At 40.0% G+C, this 20,521-nt stretch overlaps 1 protein-coding gene across 1 annotated transcript; it reads right to left on the bottom strand.

Annotated features, from left to right (window-relative positions):
- Nucleotides 1-410: 410 nt before the first annotated feature.
- Nucleotides 411-15,183, bottom strand: LOC311147806 (zinc finger protein 217-like). Its single transcript, XM_084184596.1, has 6 exons — nt 15,014-15,183; nt 12,128-13,557; nt 11,135-11,260; nt 2,486-4,228; nt 2,176-2,287; nt 411-2,070 (listed from the first exon to the last, which is right to left on the bottom strand). Exons 2-5 carry the CDS (start codon nt 13,425-13,427, stop codon nt 2,187-2,189), a joined length of 3,270 nt encoding a protein of 1,089 aa, XP_084040722.1. The 5' UTR covers nt 13,428-13,557; nt 15,014-15,183; the 3' UTR covers nt 411-2,070; nt 2,176-2,186.
- Nucleotides 15,184-20,521: the final 5,338 nt, after the last annotated feature.

Below are 20,521 nucleotides of genomic sequence, written 5' to 3'. Positions count from 1 at the left end.
TCAGAAGCAACACCTGTGTGGAAGCACGCTCTTTCAATATACTTTGTATCCCTTGTTTACTCAAGTGTTGCCATTATTTTGGCAGTTAACTGTACATGGACCAAGATGTAACAGAAGATATAGAAATTTCTCAACTGTACACAATTTATTGTGCAAAATTAATGACAAATTAAAACACTATGCTCATGTAAACAACTACAAAAATAATATACTTTTTCAAGAATGTCAAATTATTTGTACATCATTTGCAGTGACATTTAACCAAAATGTTTCATTTCTGCAGACTGAAGGTCTGAGCGTGAATTGGGTCCCTCTACTCACGACAACAACAATTACACTTGATCTAAGTCAAAAGACCAAACCATGAGATCGCAACATAGAAAAGTGAAGAAAGAAAACTAATGCATGTATTGACATGGCTATCATTTATTAGGCTAATGTAAACCACACTTGGGGAAAGCATATTGTATAAAGTACAGTAGAGCAGCATAGGCAGACATAGCATTGCATCTCAAATCGCAGTAATTTTAACTCCAGTATCAGTCACAAGAATTACCTAGGCTAATACATAAACCAAACTTAGATTTAAATGGTAACTTAATAACCCCACGCTTATGACAGCAGGAAAGGAGAAATCTGAAATTGTCAATTTCCAGTGACGAAAAAAAGTTTCAAAAGTTGTTTCAAGGTTACATAAACAGGAAGGTGGTAGGCCTATAGTAACACTTGGAAAGATAACTGTAGAAATTCTCAAACAGCACAAGCAAATATTATAACACTACTCGTCTATGCACCAAATGTCATTCACTCTTTATTATATGGTAATGGTCATACAACTCTTAAACAATATTTCACTTTTTACATTGCTCACACATGTAGAAAACAAAACATTAACAGAAATAAATAAAACACCCAAAAAATTATAACAGCAAAAATATGAAATAACAGAAGTCTGATGTACCCAAATTACTTGAAAATATCAGAACGCTTCCCACATCATGTGCATTAATTTGTAACAGTTCATGCATAAATTAAGTAGAATGATAGAGCTCAAATCAAATTGAGTTCTGAAACCTGAGACCATTTTTTCTTCAGTGTACAATGTTGAGCTATTCCTGCAGTAAGGCTTTCACTCTGCGCTCCCTGACTTATATACAGAATCAACAAGTAGTAGACCACAGCTGCAGAAAAACCAGTGACAAAGCAGGCAGACAAGTTAACACAACCCAACCTGAGGCAAAATACTTAATAACCATCTTAAGATCCTGCATAACATGAACAGAGTCCTGAATACTGTATGGAAGAACAGTCGGTCTAAAAAAAGAACATCTGAACAGTATTTTTGCACACAAAAAGTTGAATCCCTCAGATATTCTCTTGATATTTGGTCCATGTTTTACCACTGTTACAGCATAGTCGGTTGTGAGGAATCTATAGGCAGAACAGAACCAGCAGCCTTTTCTATGTACATTTCACAGAATTCCCAGTAGCAAGAATCCCTGGCTTCAGGCTCTGATCATAATGTTTATCCAGTGAATAACTACTTATAGGCACATCAGACATTTGCTCCCAACTCTCCAAAATGCACTGGCTCAATAGTAGACATGATAGCTACAGCAGCTTCATATCATCACAAAAATAACTGCCTACTATTAGCGTCAACAGTCTATAAACTGAGTTTGAGGCAGGATACGTCAACATACAGCTTTTGTTTTGTAAACTAAGACGTCAAGCTTTATGTCAGATAAAACCCTATCCAACATCAGTGCTTTGACAAAAACATGGTCCTTTGATTGCTGACTGTACGTCATATCAGACAGAGCAGCATATTAACAAACAAAAGGTAACTTATCCTCTTAACACTTTTCTCCTTTATACATGTTTTATCTAGTGCAACCATACCAATATGATATTCAAAGTCATTGGTCAATGCATACAACCTAAACTCTGTTGTATTAGATAGATGTGTTTAGATCAGTGGGGGTAGGTCATCTATGGGTCAGGCCTTTCCTCCAGGTAAGCTTTCAAAAGAAGATGGTTGTACCATGAACTTCTCAGTGTATTTCAAACCTACAGAAGGCGATAAATTGTATCCTATTTATCTCAACACAAAACTTAAGACAGCCAAAGTTACTTACAACATGGCCGGTGAAGTCAACCAGAACAATAGCCTACCATTAGAACAGTTAAGTACTTTCGTCAGTGGGTCCACTGCGTTCATTATTGATGGGGCTGGAATAGGCTCTCCTCTGTAGCATACTAGCTGGGTAGAGTAATGGCCTACTGCCTAGGAAGAGGAGAAGGACAATCTTAGGAGTAACCCCAAAGTAATAGTTTGATACAAACCGTAATAAATGGCAATATGATATAGCTGTCCAACTCTAATATGGAACCCCATGACATTTGCAACTACACTAACATGAAAATGGGATGAATGAATTTCAAATGTATCGAAAATATATAAGATAAAGCTTTTAGTTCATACCTCTTGTGTTGGTCAGCACTCCATGACTGGGGTTAGCCACAGCAGGATGGTAGAGGGAGGCCAGGTCACTGGGGGTGTAGGAGCGGAGGATGTTGATCATATTCCAGTCAGTCTCCATACTGCTGCTGCTTGCAGAGGCTGGAGGGTTGGACGCTTTGACTGGGGCATAGGCCTGTGGCCTGTTAGAGGGAGAGGCTCCATTTCTTCCTGAGGGCAGCAGTCTGTTGTACCTGTCCTCCATCCTAAAGCCAGTATCAATAGTGTCCGTTTCCCTTCCGGGGAGCCCAGAGTATCTCTGTCTCTTACTGGAGGGTTCACCACCAAAGTCGATCGGGGGCAGACTACCGAACCGGCTGGAGAGGCACAGCCTGGCAGCATCTGAGGGCCAGATTACACCGCTACCGTTCCTCACTGGGCCACTTCTTAAGCCGCTTGCCACTCTGCTGTCCGATGGGCTCTGCCTTGGTCTCTCCACTACAGGTTTGCCATCTTTTCTACCGTTGGTGTTGGATTGTTCTGCTGGCTCTGTAAACCTGGAATGGCCCTGGCTGGTGCTAGGTGGCGTCATCATCCTGTACCGCTGATTATCCGGTCCCGGGGCTCCCATCTCCTTACGGGGTTCATTGGTGAGAGAGCGTTTAAGCCCATGAGGAGGGTTGGAGGGGTGAGTCTTTCCTGTAGGTTTTCCAGGAGGCTGGGGGGTTGGTGATTTGGTCCGGCGAGGGTGTCTCCGGTCTACAGGAGGCAGGGGGATGACATCTTTGCCCTCGAGGGCAGGGGGGCAGCCAGTGTAACGCTTCAGTTTTACACTTCTGTTCTTCTTGTTTGTGTCGGACTTCTCCTTGTGAAGCAGCTTCTTGTGCATGAGCAGGACCTCTGGGTACAGAGTGCTGAAGGCACAGGACGAACAGACACTGGAAATCAACGTATTCCTTGGTATTACGGAGGCAGAGCTGGAAAGTGACACTTTTAAGGACAAATTTAATGGGGCGTCGAAGCCCTCGTCTTTTATTTCCTTTCCTTCCATCTTCAGGTTAACAGGTACGAGGCGTTTTGTCTCGTTTCCTTCCATCTTCAGGTTAACGGGTACGAGGCGTTTTGTCTCGTTTCCTTCCATCTTCAGGTTAACGGGTACGAGGCGCTTTGTCTCGTTTCCTTCCATCTTCAGGTTAACGGGTACGAGGCGTTTTGTCTCGTTTCCTTCCATCTTCAGGTTAACAGGTACGAGGCGTTTTGTCTCGTTTCCTTCCATCTTCAGGTTAACAGGTACGAGGCGTTTTGTCTCGTTTCCTTCCATCTTCAGGTTAACAGGTACGAGGCGTTTTGTCTCGTTTCCTTCCATCTTCAGGTTAACAGGTACGAGGTGTTTTATGTGTGCATCATCTGCAGAAGAGGAGTAAACAGCTGTAGAAATCAATTTCCCATACTCAGCATTCACTTGAGCAAGTGGGCTGGCAAGCTTGACACCGATGCTATTAAATCTATCCTCTGGTTTCTCATTGGCACAAGGTTTGGTTGCAGGCCTGACATTGGGAGTTGGCCATAGTTTGGATCGGTTGGGGACCCTTTTGTCTTCTCTGTTTCTGGTTAATTCTTTCTCACTGGGAGATGGCACTGATATCACAGGCTTATTGGGGATGTCAGTGTAAGGTTTGTCCTTGTGACGTCTATCCAAGTGATATCTCAGTGAGGTTTTCTGGGCTGCAGCATAGTCACAGTATATACATTTGTATGGTTTTTCACCTGAAAGACAAAAATAGAAACACATTAGCATAATATGGACCAAACTGTAAATATGGTCTTCAGATTGATTAAATACTGAAATCATTACATACAGAACACAGGTGCGTAACGGTTCCGTATGGATTGCGGTTTTGGGGGTCACGGCTCGGTACGTATTGCGTTAACGGTTCGGTTAACGGGAAAATTAAATGCCAACAGTTACTGTAGTTAGTTATTTTGTTTATTTAACAAAATACGTGATGGTATTCCTGATTCCATATTTAATAATGTAATGCATGATGAGAGCACAATCAGGAACACCCAACATTTTCACTTTGTATTTTCTTAAATGATTACACATCAACAACACTAAAATAAAGTGCAACATGTGTATGAAATCATTATGTAAACATGGCTCAGAAATTGTATAGGCCTTCTGCTATGTTTTCTTACAAAGAGAAAATATGCACTTGTGTGACTCTCATAAAGGTGGCGTGTCTGTAGCACAGTACTTCTCATTTCCCACTCCAGAGTAATGTGATGGGCTGTCACTGTTTAGTAACTCTCTGTAGCCCTGGAGGTCAATCCATTTGTAGTAAGCGCAATGCTGGTTGCATTGGACAATTCATTGACAACTTCAGCTTTAGCTTGCTTATATCGAGCAGGTACTACCTATTTGCTGAAATGGGTGTGAGAATGCAAAGTTTGAAATGTGGCTCGAGCACTTTCACGAGGTGCTAAAACCCCCTATTCTTCTCAACCACCGAGAATGGGCGCATATCTGTGTCTAAAAACATACCTATTTGGCCCTGTCAGAATCAGCTACGAAGGGCTATTTGAATGCAGCGGGGAGACGAAGTAGTGGGGTTTTAATATTGCAGATAGATTGTAGCTTCCATCAATGTAATTGTCTGCATCATTTCCAATAAATATCATTTTGTAAATATAAATATATATGTACAGTGAGGGAAAAAAGTATTTGATCCCCTGCTGATTTTGTACGTTTGCCCACTGACAAAGACATGATTAGTCTATAATTTTAATGGTAGGTTTATTTGAACAGTGAGAGACAGAATAACAACAACAAAATCCAGAAAAACGCATGTCAAAAATGTTATAAATTGATTTGCATTTCAATGACGGAAATAAGTATTTGACCACTCTGCAAAACATTACTTAGTACTTAGTGGCAAAACCCTTGTTGGCAATCACAGAGGCCAGACGTTTCTTGTAGTTGGCCACCAGGTTTGCACACATCTCAGGAGGGATTTTTTTCCACTCCTCTTTGCAGATCTTCTCCAAGTCATTAAGGTTGAGGCTGACGTTTGGCAACTCGAACCTTCAGCTCCCTCCACATATTTTCTATGGGAATAAGGTCTGGAGACTGGCTAGGCCACTCCAGGACCTTAATGTGCTTCTTCTCGAGCCACTCCTTTGTTGCCTTGGATGTGTGTTTTGGGTCATTGTCATCCTGGAATACCCATCCACAACCCATTTTCAATGCACTGGCTGAGGGAAGGAGGTTCTCACCCAAGATTTGACGGTACATGGCCCCGTCCATCGTCCCTTTGATGCTGTGAAGTTGTCCTGTCCCCTTAGCAGAAAAACACCCCCAAAGCATAATGTTTCCACCTCCATGTTTGATGGTGGGGATGGTGTTCTTGGGGTCATAGGCAGCATTCCTCCTCCTCCAAACACGGCGAGTTGAGTTGATGCCAAAGAGCTCGATTTTGGTCTCATCTGACCACAACACTTTCACCCAGTTCTCCTCTGAATCATTCAGATGTTCATTGGCAAACTTCAGACGGCCCTGTATTTGTGCTTTCTTGAGCAGGGGGACCTTGCGGGCACTGCAGGATTTCAGTCCTTCACGGCGTAGTGTGTTACCAATTGACTATGGTCCCAGCTGCCTTGCGATCATTGACAATGATCTGTCGTAGCCGACCGCGACCGGGAGACCCATGGGGCGGCGCACAATTGACCCAGCGTCGTCCAGCGTAGGGGAGGGAATGGCCGGCAGGGATGTAGCTCAGTTGGTAGAGCATGGCGTTTGCAACGCCAGGGTTGTGGGTTCGATAAAATAATGTATGTGCTAACTGTAAGTCGCTCTGGATAAGAGCGTCTGCTAAATGACTAAAATGTAAAATGTAAATGACAAGATCCTCCCGTGTAGTTCTGGGCTGATTCCTCACCGTTCTCATGATCATTGCAACTCCACGAGGTGAGATCTTGCATGGAGCCCCAGGCCGAGGGATATTGACAGTTATTTTGTGTTTCTTCCATTTGCGAATAATCGCACCAACTGTTGTTACCTTCTCACCAAGCTGCTTGGCGATGGTCTTGTAGCCCATTCCAGCCTTGTGTAGGTCTACAATCTTGTCCCTGACATCCTTGGAGAGCTCTTTGGTCTTGGCCATGGTGGAGAGTTTGGAATCTGATTGATTGATTGCTTCTGTGGACAGGTGTCTTTTATACAGATAACAAGATGAGATTAGGAGCACTCCCTTTAAGAGTGTGCTCCTAATCTCAGCTTGTTACCTGTATAAAAGACACCTGGAAGCCAGAAATCTTTCTGATTGAGAGGGGGTCAAATACTTATTTCCCTCATTAAAATGCAAATCAATTTATAACATTTTTTAAATGCGTTTTTCTGGATTTTTTTGTTGTTATTCTGTCTCTCACTGTTCAAATAAAACTACCATTAAAATTATAGACTGATCATTTCTTTGTCAGTGGGCAAACGTACAAAATCAGCAGGGGATCAAATACTTTTTTCCCCTCACTGTATATGGAGTGTGCAAAGCAGTCATCAAGGCAAAGTGTGGCTATTTGAAGAATCTTAAATATAAAATGTATTTTGATGTTTTGAACACTTTTTTGGGTACTACATGATTCCATGTGTTATTTCATAGTTTTGATGTCTTCACTATTATTCTACAATGTAGAAAATAGTTTTTTTTTTTTATGGAATGAGTAGGTGTGTCCAAACCTTTGACTGGTACTGTATGTAATAAATATAACATTCTATTGGTTGCAATAATTTTTTTATAATAATTTTTTTTATAATAAATTTATAATAAATGTTTTGAAAGATTCTACGTTTTGAATCCGGTGTCATTTTGCGTATCAGTTCATCAACCATGTGCCATGGAATCGGTACATTGGAAATCTCTTCAACTATTTTGCCATCTATATGGCACAGCTGTCAATTTTTTGGCTCTTAAACTAGTATAATTTTTTATTTATCACAATTTTCTTTAACCAATTTTGGTCTTTAATGCAGGGCCGACAGACAAGTTCCTTACTTTTTTCCCTTTCCACTTGCCTCTTCCATTTTTGCGGTAATGCTGCAATTAGTTGGTTGTAATTGTGGGTAGAGCAGACATTTCCATATATTTTATAATTTACAAAGATTATACCTTTTTTTTTAATTTTATCGAAAAATAATGTTTTTTTATCAATTAGTATATTTGAGTTTACCCACAATATTTGTTGTATTATTTGTTCTGTCTTTTCTGGTGGATTAAACTGAAATTGCAACCAACTTTCTATGGCTTGTTTTAAAAATAGCGATATTTGGGAGATTATTTCCTTTTCAAATAACCATTCTTGAACATGGGGTGAGACATTCTTACTAATTTTCTAGAGAACCAGTTCGGATTTAAATATAACTTTTGTATGACTGACGCCTTTAGTGAGAGGTCTAATGCTTTAATATTTAATAATCTCTGCCCTCCGAATTCATATTAATTATATAGATAGGTCCTTTTAATTTTGTCTGGCATGCCATTCCAAATAAAACGGAATATGTTTTGCTCATATAAAAAATATATATATATATATATATTTTTTTTTAAACAGGTCGCTATGTGTAGGCCAGACCATAAGCAAATAGGTAAACTGGGATATGACTAAAGAGTTAAATCAGGGTGATTTTTCTAGGTAAGACAGGTATTTTCCGTTCCATGGTAGCAAGGTCTTATCTATTTTTGCTAACCTTCTATAAAAATGTACTGGAGTGAGATCATTTCTTTCTTTCGGGATATGTATACCGTGTATGTCCACATCACTGTCAGACCATTTTATTGGTAAACTACACGGTAATGTAGAAGTTGTATTTCTTAGTGATCCAATACGCAATACTTATCATAATTTGGTTGTAATCCAGAGAGGTTAGAAAAAGTATCTATATCCTCTATGAGGCTGTGGAGCGATCCAAATTGTGGATTTAAAAGAAAACATGAATCATCAGCATACAATGACACCTTTGTTTTTAAGCCCTGGATTTCTAACCCCTTGATATTATTGTTGGATCTGATTATAACAGCTAACATCTCGATGGTCATAATAAATAGATATGCCGATAGTGGACAACCTTGATTGACTCTTGACAGTTTAAAACTTTGAGAAGTAGCCATTATTTACTATTTTACACCTAGGGTTACTATACATCACTTTAACCCATTTTATAAGAGTGATAGATTAATTATTACACCCTGAAACTGTGTGAAATGTGTTAGAATGTGAGAGTGTAGGACCAGTAAAGACTATGAGCTACAATTTAGCAATGTGAGTAAGAGTTAGACCAGACAACAAAGGACAAGGAGAACTGTCTACAGGCAACTGAGAAACCAACATAACTGAGGAATTTTGGGAGGAGAGAAACGTGTGAGAGGTGTGTGTGTGTGAACTGATGGTCAGGAGAGCAATTATAAAGTGGAAAACTACAGCCTGCCTACAGAGGGGAGGGATTTTTTCTCTGACGTGTGCATATAAAAATATTGTATGACCATTTTGTTTTAGAATTCTCAATGAATAAATCTCTGACTATGCAGACCGGGACTCTGTCCGTTACTTAAATCCCAAAAGACTTACAACCTTCTGGGAGACGCACAGAGACACTGAAATAGTTTGTTAAATAATTCACATAACAAAGAGATTCTCCAAAATAGTAGTACTTTATCAAAAGCCTTTTCAAAGTCAGCTATGAATACCAGGCCTGGTTTCCCAGATTTTTCATAGTGTTCTATTGTTTCCAGTACTTGTCTTATATTATCGCCAATGTATCGTCCATGTAAAAAACCTGTCTGATTAGGATGAATAATATCCGACAATACCTTTTTAATTCTACGCGCTAAGCACTTTGCTAGAATTTCTGCATCACAATACTGAAGTTTAAGAGGCCTCCAATTTTTTTAATGGACTGGATCTTTATATTTACCACTTGGATCCTGTTTCAGTAATAATGAAATCAGACCTTCTTGTTGAGTGTCTGATAATCTACCATTTATATAGGAGTGGTATTAAACATGCTAATAACGGTCCTCTGAGTACATCAAAAAAGGTTTGGTACACCTCCACTGGTATGCCATCCAGCCCTGGAGTTCTCGAACTTAAAGGCTTTAATTGCATCAAGATTTGGCCTTCACATGAGTCTTTCTGTACAGCTGTTAATTTTACATTATTAATAGAAAAATCCATACAATTAGCATCGGTTAGTGGAGATGGAGGAGACAAAAAAAAACATGTGCTTAAAGTACTTTACTTCCTCGTTCAAAATATAGTTTGGTGAATCATGGGTGACTCCATTTGTAACAAGTTTCAGCAAATTATTTTTGGTAGTGTTTCTGTGTTGAAGATTAAAAAATAATTTGGTGCATTCTTCCCCATATTTCATCCAGTTCGCTTTATTTTTATAATATATTACACTTGATCTTTCTTGAATAAGTTCCTCCATTTCTTTTAGTTTTTCCTCTAACTTATTGTGTGCCTCTATGGTATAGAGTGGCGCAGTGGTCTAAGGCTAACGGTGCCACTAGAGATCCTGGTTCGAATCCAGGCTCTGTCGCAGCCGGCCGCGACCGGGAGACTCATGGGCGGCGCACAATTGGCCCAGCGTCGTCCAGGGTAGGGGAGGGAATGGCCGGCAGGGATGTTGCTCAGTTGATAGAGCATGGCGTTTGCAACGCCAGGGTTGTGGGTTTGATTCCCACGGGGGGGGCAGTATAAAAAAAATAATAAAAAAAATGTATTCACTAACTAAGTCGCTCTGGATAAGAGCGTCTGCTAAATGACTAAAATGTAAAAATGTAAATGTATAGTTTTTATTGCTATCTGTACTGTTAGTCCCTCTATTTCCTTTGTTAATATGGACTCTTGACCTAAATGGCTTTTGTTTTAGAGATGAGTACTGAATTGCATGGCCTCTGAAGGCACATTTAAAAGTGTCCCATACAATAAAAAACAAGTTGTGTTGTTTCTTTGCGTTTCAGTCTTGCTCCGGTGGTAGAAATACTGGGGGAATGTCGGCGTAAATGTGTCAACATGTTTGAGGTGTTGGCAGCTGCATAGACTACTCTCATTGAGCAGTGGCGACATACTCTCTTCTCTGTCCATCGCCATTGTAATCTACTGGGAAGGCAACATTTTCCCAAACTGGAGATTTAAACTATGATGGAGAATCCTCCTGGTTTATTGACCCCACCACTCACCATTATACAGAACTAGTTCCCGGCTGCGCCTCACAAAAGGACAGTCTGAAATGCTGCAATTAAGATTATCATTTTTATTACAACGTGATTTACTCAAGAGGCATACAACGCAGCGTAGGAATAGCCTATAAGCCTAGTGTTCATTTAAAAAAGTATGTATTCATTTGGGTTCACAGTGCGGACCAAACAGAGGTCCAAGTACCGAACGGTTCAGTACAGTTACACCTCTAGCACACAGAGTACGCCCATCCAACTTCATGTTAAACCTTAGAGCCAAATATCAGCTATAAATCTCAACTCACATTTCCCAATTGTGCAGCCTATTTCAAGTTTCAATGTCACTTGCACAAGTACAGGGAAATGCCTTTTTTGCAAGCTCTAAACCCAACAATGCAGTAATCAATATCCAGGCTTCCCAGCATTACATAAGGTTTACCTGTATGCGTCCTGAGGTGAATGTTGAGGTAATAGCTGGAACGGAATGTCTTGCCACAGTAACTACATTCCCTGGAGGACACAAGATGTTTCACCTTCATTCGATCAAATCCATCTTCATTTTTAACTGTAGAAAAAACAGGAGATTGGTCATGTGAAGAAATCAAATAGTCTACATACAAAAACTTGTGTGAAGCAAGTGGATTTGCATAATCTATAAATGACCAGCCATTTACAGTTTTTCCCAATTGTTTACACACTAAAACTGGCCCATGAGGCACAATGACCCAAACCTGTAACTCATTTAGCAGAACCATACACCAAATCTGTACATTTTGCTTTACACTCAGATTACAATTCTATAACAAACCTTTGGCAAAACACAACTCACAATGTGGGGGTGGGGGTAGAGGTGGGGGGGTAGAGGTTTTTGTACAACTGAAAGATGACCACCACGTGGTGGTAGAACGCGTCTATTTACAGACGAACAGGAGGCTGCCATTGTGCAAATGGTAGTTGAAAATAATGCCATAAGACTGTGGGAAAACCAACAACAGATCATTGAAAACCCTGCCATTTTCCATAACATCAGAGTGAGCTTATCAACCATAGGCCGCATCCTGCATTTGTGTTCCTTTCTTGTTTGAGTACACACAAACAATATACAGTATAACAAAATCTTAGTCTTTACACTGAAATAGGTTCTGATAGTGTTTTGTATATGTCAAAGTGTGATCTTGGTTGTGACTAAATTAGATTAATTTGATGTGTGTGTCATTTGTATGCAGAGTTTCATTTTGAGCAGGGAGTACATTATTTTGATTGCTGTGTTTCATTTTGCAATATGTCTGTGGGGTTTGGGGAAATTGGCTAACTGTTTTATGTTTTTGTAGTTTCAGCAAACGGGTGTTAACAACTATGAAAAACTGTAATTAAATCCACCTTTGCTCAATAGAAAACAAATGTTTCTTAAACATTAAGTTGCTGTATTTACCCGAATAGAAGGCGTCTCCCGGTGCTCCGTCCTCTGACCCGTCTTCAGACCCCTCCTCTCTGGGGGACCCTGCTCTGGAGAGCTTGCCATCAATGAAGGCGGTGGGGCTCTCCCCCTCACCCCTCTCCCTCTTGTGCACCCTGGAGTGGAGAACAAGCTGGTGGTACGTCCTGAACGTCCTCCCACAGTCCTCACAGTGCGTAGGCTTGTCATTTCGACTTGACTTCTGATCAGGCTCTGGTGATGGGGTCTCTCCTGCAGTCTGTCTGGATCTCAGCTCTCTACCCAAGTCGTCTTTAACACCCTTGTTGTCACCTTCTTGGCCTTCTGACCAGATGTTTGTCAGTTCTTTATCTGAGCCAGAGTCCTCGTTGTCAGAGCTGTGGTCTTGGATTAGGCCTACGTCTTTAGCCACACTTGGACCAACTGCTATCTTTCCCTTGGTGGCAAGCTGCCAGGCCTGGTAGGTGTTGAAAGGGTCTAGTTGGGCAATCCACCTGGAGGGTCTCTCTGGTGTCATACTACTTTCCTCAGAGAGGGGGCGAAGGTTGAGGGCCTGTAAAAAACCTTGTTGACTGAGGGGATCTCCCTGTCTATCCTTCTCTCGGTCTTCATCAGCCTCTAATTCTTTACTATGTACTTTGCTGTGTTCCACCAAACGGTCTTTATCGGGGAAAAAGAAGCCACAGGTAAAGCACATTTTGTAAGGCGTGATTATGGGTGCTGGGACTTGGTCTTGGATGACTTCATTGATAATAACTGGACCGTCCAGGTTCTGCTGGGCCTTAGCCTTATGGAACCTCATATGGTTCCTGAGAAACCAGGGTTCCTTGAACCGACGGCCACAAAGGTTACAGTGAAAAGTGAAACAGTCCTTGTGCGTCCTCATGTGGCTCTCCAGCTCGCTGGCACCCTCTGTGGCCTGATCACACACAACGCAGCTAAACACCACCTCCTTTACAGATGGCAAACTGGGTTTGGACCGGGCCCTCTCACCTGGGATCAAGAACTTAGCCTCCACACGCAGAACGGCTGGTTCGAACAGTGTTGTGGGGTGCTGGGTCAGGACGTGTGGGCCCAGGTCATCTTGGTGTGTGAAGGTCTGGTCACAAAACATGCAGTCCAGGGCTTCCAGCAGGCTTCCCTCGGGCTGAGCCTCGGCTTTGTTAGTGATGGTGGTACTGTGAGGAGTCATGCTGGAGCCAGCCCCTGGCATGCTAGCACCACTACTAATATTTAGAATGTCTTGTCCAAGTCCATCAGTACTTTCCACATATGGCAACAACGGGTGAGTTGGCATTTCCTCAAAAGTTGTGCAATTGATCTATATACTTGAGTATTCTATAAGTAAGGAGTTACTGGATGACGTTTCTGAATATCATTGTGGAAGATTATCAGTGATTCATCCAGGGGAGTTAGTAAGTAGATTCCTGTAAAATACAAAATAACAAGGAAAAAGTTAGGCTAATGTAGTATCATCATGTATCAGTGCTATCCGGGGATCCTTGGAACGTCCCTACCCTAAATCCTAACCATTTTACATTTCAACGGGGTAGGGACGTCCCAAGGTTCCCGGATAGCACAGACCTATCATCATGGCAAGGTGAGGCCTATGAATGCTAAAAGGCATTTAGGCAGTTAACTCAAATAACAAGGAAATTGAGTTCTCAAATTGAAACTGAATTTGAGACATTCATTTCCTCTTAGCATGATAAAGTACTATGAAGAATGCATAATTTCATTGCACATGGCTACATATTTAACACATCATTTGACAGTTTTCCATTAATGCAAAGCCTTGGCTTGTGGTTATATATTTTTAGCAGTTGGATAAAATGTGGAATAACTGGACAAACTAGTTACATGAATACATCGTAGTTAAAATTATGACATTGCATAAACAGTTTGATAGTCTCTACAACCAGCTGCAAATTTAAATTAAATCATTATATATTTTTTTTACCCATTTTGGCTTCCACTTCTGAGTAAATGTATGCTGACCTAGCAGAATGTGTTCATTCTTTGTTCAACAAGCCAAGACAAGATGACCTGTGTTGGCAATCAGTGGAAGTTGCCAACTGTTTTATAAGGAAGTTACAAGTGTCATCAACCATGATGAGAAAATGATCTTATCTGAAAATATTAGGCTTCTCTGTGACCCATCCCAGTCAGCCACCTATTTTTATATAATAGTTATGCTAGTCATAAAACTAGATAGTAAAGTAGCTACGTTATTTGACTGAGGTTTACTCAGCTACGCGAACAGGTCTCCAATTTGGTTCTCCAGCGCTTTTGTTATCCAACGCATGCAACGTGATAAAAGACAAATGATCCACTCGTCGAGTTTAATCCAAAGGTTATGAATCTGTAATGCATGCCAAATTAGATGGCTAAATGAATGTGAAGTCTTAAAGTTACATAGCTAGCGAGTTATTCATATGTCACACAGAAAAAGATAAATCGTGCAGCATGGCTTTTCTATTGGATTAATTTTGATATAGCTATAATTCAGTCACTTTTGTAACTCATTTTGCTAGCTAGGCTACATCCGGCTACATCCTTCTAACGTTAATTTGTCTATCAGTGGTTAACTAACTATCTGAAGCACGGGGACAGCAACTTCCTACCAAACATTGCGAAATTCAGCAAAGTAGCTTTCTAGCTAGCTAAGCACGCAAATTCCTAATTTAGCAGGCACAAAGACATCGCTAACAATTGCTGGACTCAGACATAGTTAATGGGTGAATGGCAGGAAATAAAACATATCCTAATTAACCATCATTTGAGTTCACCTTGCGAAATAGTTTCATAACATTAATTAATTTAGCTAGCTAGCAATCAATACGCTCGTTTTATATAAACTGTAGATAACTCACCAATACCTACCAATTCAGGCTTTCCAGGTAAACTTTCAATTCATCGAAATTATGTATCTAAGTTATATAAACTGCGTATTATGTCCTGTCGCTAATCTAGTTAATTGATTAATAATAGCAGCTAGCCAAATTAGTTCACCTTGCTACAATTGTCGGTCATTTTGTTCTTATTCAATGTTTGCAAATCTCTCTGTGCAGCTGTTGAATTGTGAGGCGCGCTCTCAACGAATCGGGGAGAGAAGTAGCGCGTGCACTACAGCCTCAAAAGCGAAACAGGGACAACAGTCACGTGGTCGCAACTTTTGACGAAGTAAATCATTCTATAAAATAAAATGTATAATACAGTGGAACATAATTACATAATAAACAATAGTGCGGCACACACATATTTCTCTCTTATGAAAGCAAGGTAACAGAACGTCTGTAGATCTATTACAAAAGACAAGAACAAGGTGGACTGCACAAATGTAATCATTGTAATGGCGATTGTGTCATGGGGATGGTTAGTCAGCTGTTGATTTGGTCTGAAAGTTAGAGGATAGGCCTAGATAAGATTATTGGCTATTTGTTGAAAGATTACAGTGTGATTCTATTCTGTATATGAGCTGGTTGTATCCTACATAATTTCCCATTTGAGACAGTCACGGTTAGTTAGCAACTAGGCCTAAATAAAATAGCAACGTTTTTAAACTCTTTGTTCTAAGCAAAAGTCTCAACCCCATGTTGTTCAGATATAGAGTTGACTTTTACACATCTCTCACTCCACTTCCCATTGCAACAGGACAGAGCACCATGTGGGGAGGGGGGATGGGGACCTAAAACTCACAGCTACATGTGGGATGATGTCCTATGCATCAACAGGTCATTGTGTGTTTCCAGCATTGAATGATAGCCTTATAGCTTTGTCTTTATATCAAATGATCACTGCAAAAGTAATTTGGCTATTCAACCTTTTCCCCCTTTTCTTATTTGTGACATGATTTTGAATATTTATTGGAAATCAGGTTTTATTTTAGTTTTGGACAGATGTACACTATTGAAACTCAAAAGTATTCAAATGATGAATTGGAATACTTGTGCTATTGTAAGACACCAAACTGTTCAGAAATAATCATGATAATTCAATCCATAACATACCATAGCCTACAATGCAACCATGAAATACAGGGATCTACTGAATGGAAAATCAATGAATTGAACTAACCTACATTCTATTCAAGATGAGCAACAAAAAAAAACTTGATGGATAAATGTATTTAATAACAGACAATGTAAAGTTGAGACCAATACTTTATTCTTTCTTAGTACAGTTGATCACCTTTCCTCCTCTTTTCATCAGAGTGCATGCATGTCAAAGCAACTGCTTCACCCCTCCCCCACCCCAGCTCATCTGACAGCTGGCAGTAGCATAGATCTCATTGTGGTTCCACTTTCAATTATTATGCCATTGACTACTCTGAAAAATCTATTCACAATGTGCTTTTTCACAGAAATGATGTATTAGTACTACTTTACCTCATGAATACTCGCCCTTCTTGAATTTGTGATGGCTCAAGATAGTGAGGAGACCTAAACACAATCACACTGTCTCTGGATGTTGGATGTTAACCCCACCCTAACCCTCCTCTTCTACTAGCTTAGATAAACAACTATTGAGTGATAAAGGTTCTATGTTACAGTTTTGTTAGTTTTAGTTAATTTAGAGACTTGATGATTATTTTTACTTGCATTGCTGGTTAGACTTAAAACAAATATTACATCACATAATTATATAGAATAGAACACATAAGAATTATAGGATCTCCTTGTTTTCCTTTGGCATGATATTGTCAACAAAATAGACATTGAGATTAACATTTTCAATTAAGAAAGCATTCATCACACCAGACTGAACCATTATTTTTTTACGTTTTTTAGTTCTGAATGGCTTAAGGATTAAATCACAGTGCAGTAGTCATTGGGAGAGAAACCCATCCCCAGCTGTCGAGGGTGAAGAACAGTGAACAAATCAACATCGACTGCTGTCAGCAGGCATTTGCCAAAACATCTCCAACAACTGGCTGAACCTTGCCATGGAGCTCCACCCAGCCTGCATGATGAACCCAGAATACACAGGCAATCGTGTGGCGCACCACCACAGCCATTTGGGACATGTCCAACTCCCTCTGTGGTCTACAGAGCAGGTTATAGCAAACACCAAGAAAATGTCCCCAGGAGGTATACTGGTCTCTGAGTGAAACAATTTTGATGTCTCAATAACCCACCAGGCTTGTGTCAGAAACGTGAATTTAGGCTACATAATACATCAATGTCAGAAATAAAACCTATTCAGGGAAAAACGAACTCACAGAGCAGTAATTTCTTTCTGCCACCATTGATACATTAATACTGTGTTAACAGCCAAATAGATTTCCAATGTCATGTTTATATTCAAATTAAGTTTTTGATCATAGTTTCATGTGATCATTGCTTTATTTATTTGACCTATGTAAATGTCTTGAACTGAACATATGGCCAAGGAGGGGATTCTATTCCAACAGATTGCTTATTGTTGAATGAAGAAGCAATATTGTACCTTTTTTACTTTAAGTGTATAAAACAACATTGTGTTCTTTTTAGCCTTTTTTATATATTGAGTTCCTGTCATACAAACAAGTCTAGAATGTTAATCAAAGGCACCACATGTGACACACGGTGGCCTCCCGCTCATTTCCCATTGTTCCCTGGACACAAAGGCTTTGTGAAAAGCTAGCAATCTGGAATGGCAGTAATATGTCTGATAATGATGAAACGGTCTAAACATGAAATTCCATAGCTGGTCCTGGTGCATAACTTGTTGCTTACAGCTTGTATTGTCCAATGATCCTAACAAAAAAATACCAAGCAAAGAAGTTGCTCTGTTCAGTCAATAATTCAGGGAGCAATAGAGCACACGGTCTTCCTCTGACTTGAGTTGCAAGAAGACACAAAATAACATATGTCAAGAATACATCCTATTGGCAAAACGAAATAAGTACTATACACTATTGTTTGTATTAACAGAGATTTAGAACATAATAAAATAAAATAGAATACAAAAAAAAAAATCCCCAAAGGTAACTTCAATTAATTGTTGTATTTCAGGTCATTGGTACATTGGTAAAGCTAATATCAGTCTCTATTCTACAAAAGAAGAAAACAAAACAAATTGTATTATAGAGTTGGTGAGAAAGGTATCTTTTAGCATATTAGCAAAACAAATAATTATTTTGTATTCAACCCGCTGCTCTGATATGTGATGTAGGGACGGGTGCATGAGTCAGGTCCTCCTCACAGACTATGCATGTAGACTTGTTCTTGTCTGGATGTGTCAGCAACAGCTGACTGCATTGTTCCCTTCCAGACACACGGATCAGCTTCCTTTATAACCATAGTGCTGCTCTGTCTGAAAGACACTGATAATATAGAATCTCTAAAGCTGTTTTCATCATCAATTGTAGGCCTTTAAGAAGGATAAACATTCTTACAACATAAGGTAAAAGTTCTTATAGTTTTAATTTTCTAAACTGGTCAAGATCAAGATTAGTTATATTCTACATCTGCTTGATAGAGAAATTGTTATTTGGTGTTGACTGTCCTCTTCTAATGCTTTGGCTGCTCGGAAATACAGTTATTCTTTCCTGTATTGCGGTATACACCCAAAACATATTTCCTTATAAATGTAATGTATTGTATGTTATATTCATGGAATATGGACCTTGGATTGATCACTTTAGATCTTCAAAGCCAGAAAGGACTTGATATTATGAGAGGATGCGTCCCATAGATGTACACTACTAAATACTGGGAGAGTTATTACACTTCATGAGCCATAAGGTCAACAACAATCTAAACAAGGTTGTTAGCCATGTCCACCCAGGCCCTCAAACCAGCAAGATCAGCAACTCAACTCAAAAGAATTTCACATAATACATGACAAAACACCCTCCGGTGCCACACCTCTAAAGAGCGCCTCTGTTCATCTGAATACTGAATCCTATACATCCACATTATGCTCAATGGCCTGCTGATACAGACTTGACAATACAGTATATCAGTTAGTTTAACATAATCTGGTAGTTGGATATTGCCATTAAACTGTTATTGGGAGGCCTGGGAATATGTTGTGTCTTCATTGGTCCTTGTAATGTGATCCCCCATGCACATGGTGCTGCAGAGCAGAGCACCAAAGCACTGCATAGCCTTGACAGACATTGGTGCTGACAGCAGCCCTCCCCAGTTCCCATAGGGCTCCCAAGCAGCCCACTAGTCCCTTTGCTCTCCTACCCCCTCTTGGTACTCTGTGCTGTGTGGTGTGCATTCATTCACACACTCACACTTACTGTCCTGTGATCAACTGAACCAGCATGGTCATAGATCATCGCCTCTGGAGGAGGATGACAGTTTCTTAACTAGGAGATATTATGGTTAAATCTTCCTATTGCACAACGTTCACACTGAGGTTTCTAGCCCTGTTGCTATGCTACACCCTTCTTGTCTTCTGCAGAAGCAACTCAACAATTATGGAGTGTAGGAACGTTTTACCTGTTGTAGTGGTATAAGGATTCACTATGAATATGACTATGAAACATCTGGCATTTGGCATATTCCAGAGTGTTTATACTGCCACAAAGGTGAAGTCAAAGTAAGTTCAGATGTATCAGTCAGTGAATGCATTATCATAAAGTCTACCACTCTTCATAACTGTCTGTCTGGTTTGTACTCATTAGTCAAAGCACATTTAGAAAAAAGCTTCGTCGTTCCACGAAATGAGGGCCTTTTGCGTCCCTTTGATATTTGAAGTAGAAATTGTGCACCAATATTGAATTTTAATAGCAAGTTATATTAAATAAAGTGCCCTTTAATATAGACCACATGGAGCATTCAATCAATCTGATTTTATATATGAATAAAGGCTTGCTAAAGTGCCAAAATATCCGCATTTTGACATGTCCCTCCATGCACCGTCTGTGACTTCTAGGAAGGTTTTAACCCACTTAACACTAAAATGTCTCCAAGTTTTCACCATCATTGTAAAGGCCTAGTTATTTTGTTGCTTTGACAAATGATAATTTATTTCATGTGATTAGAGGTTCATTTATGTCTGTCCCTCATTTTAAGGTCAACCTTGTTACGTGAACTGAACTCTTGTTTCAGAAATAGTTTTTGAAAATAAACATTGAACATCTAATAGTCAAATCATAGTGTAAAATCAGGTGAGCTGGTTCTACTCTTTTTGGCCATTTGCTGGTGTTTTGTGGTGGAAAACTGAGCGGGTCGGGCATAACATCTCAACCTTCGAAGCCAGTGTTTGGAGGATAAATTGGCACGGTTTGCTGGCACTTTACTTTGTCTCGGGCCTAAGAACACCCGTGCCAATATATCCTCCAAACACCAGCTTCGAGGGGATTATCACTTAATCGTCAACCCTGTTATGGTCAACCCTGTTACTTTATTTGGCACTTAATAGGCAATTACTATAGTATTTTTTCTATTAAAC

The sequence above is a fragment of the Coregonus lavaretus genome, assembly GCF_964263955.1.
Source record: "Coregonus lavaretus genome assembly, chromosome: 20".
Lineage (NCBI taxonomy): Eukaryota > Metazoa > Chordata > Actinopteri > Salmoniformes > Salmonidae > Coregonus > Coregonus lavaretus.
This window is presented reverse-complemented; position numbering and strand designations above follow the sequence as displayed.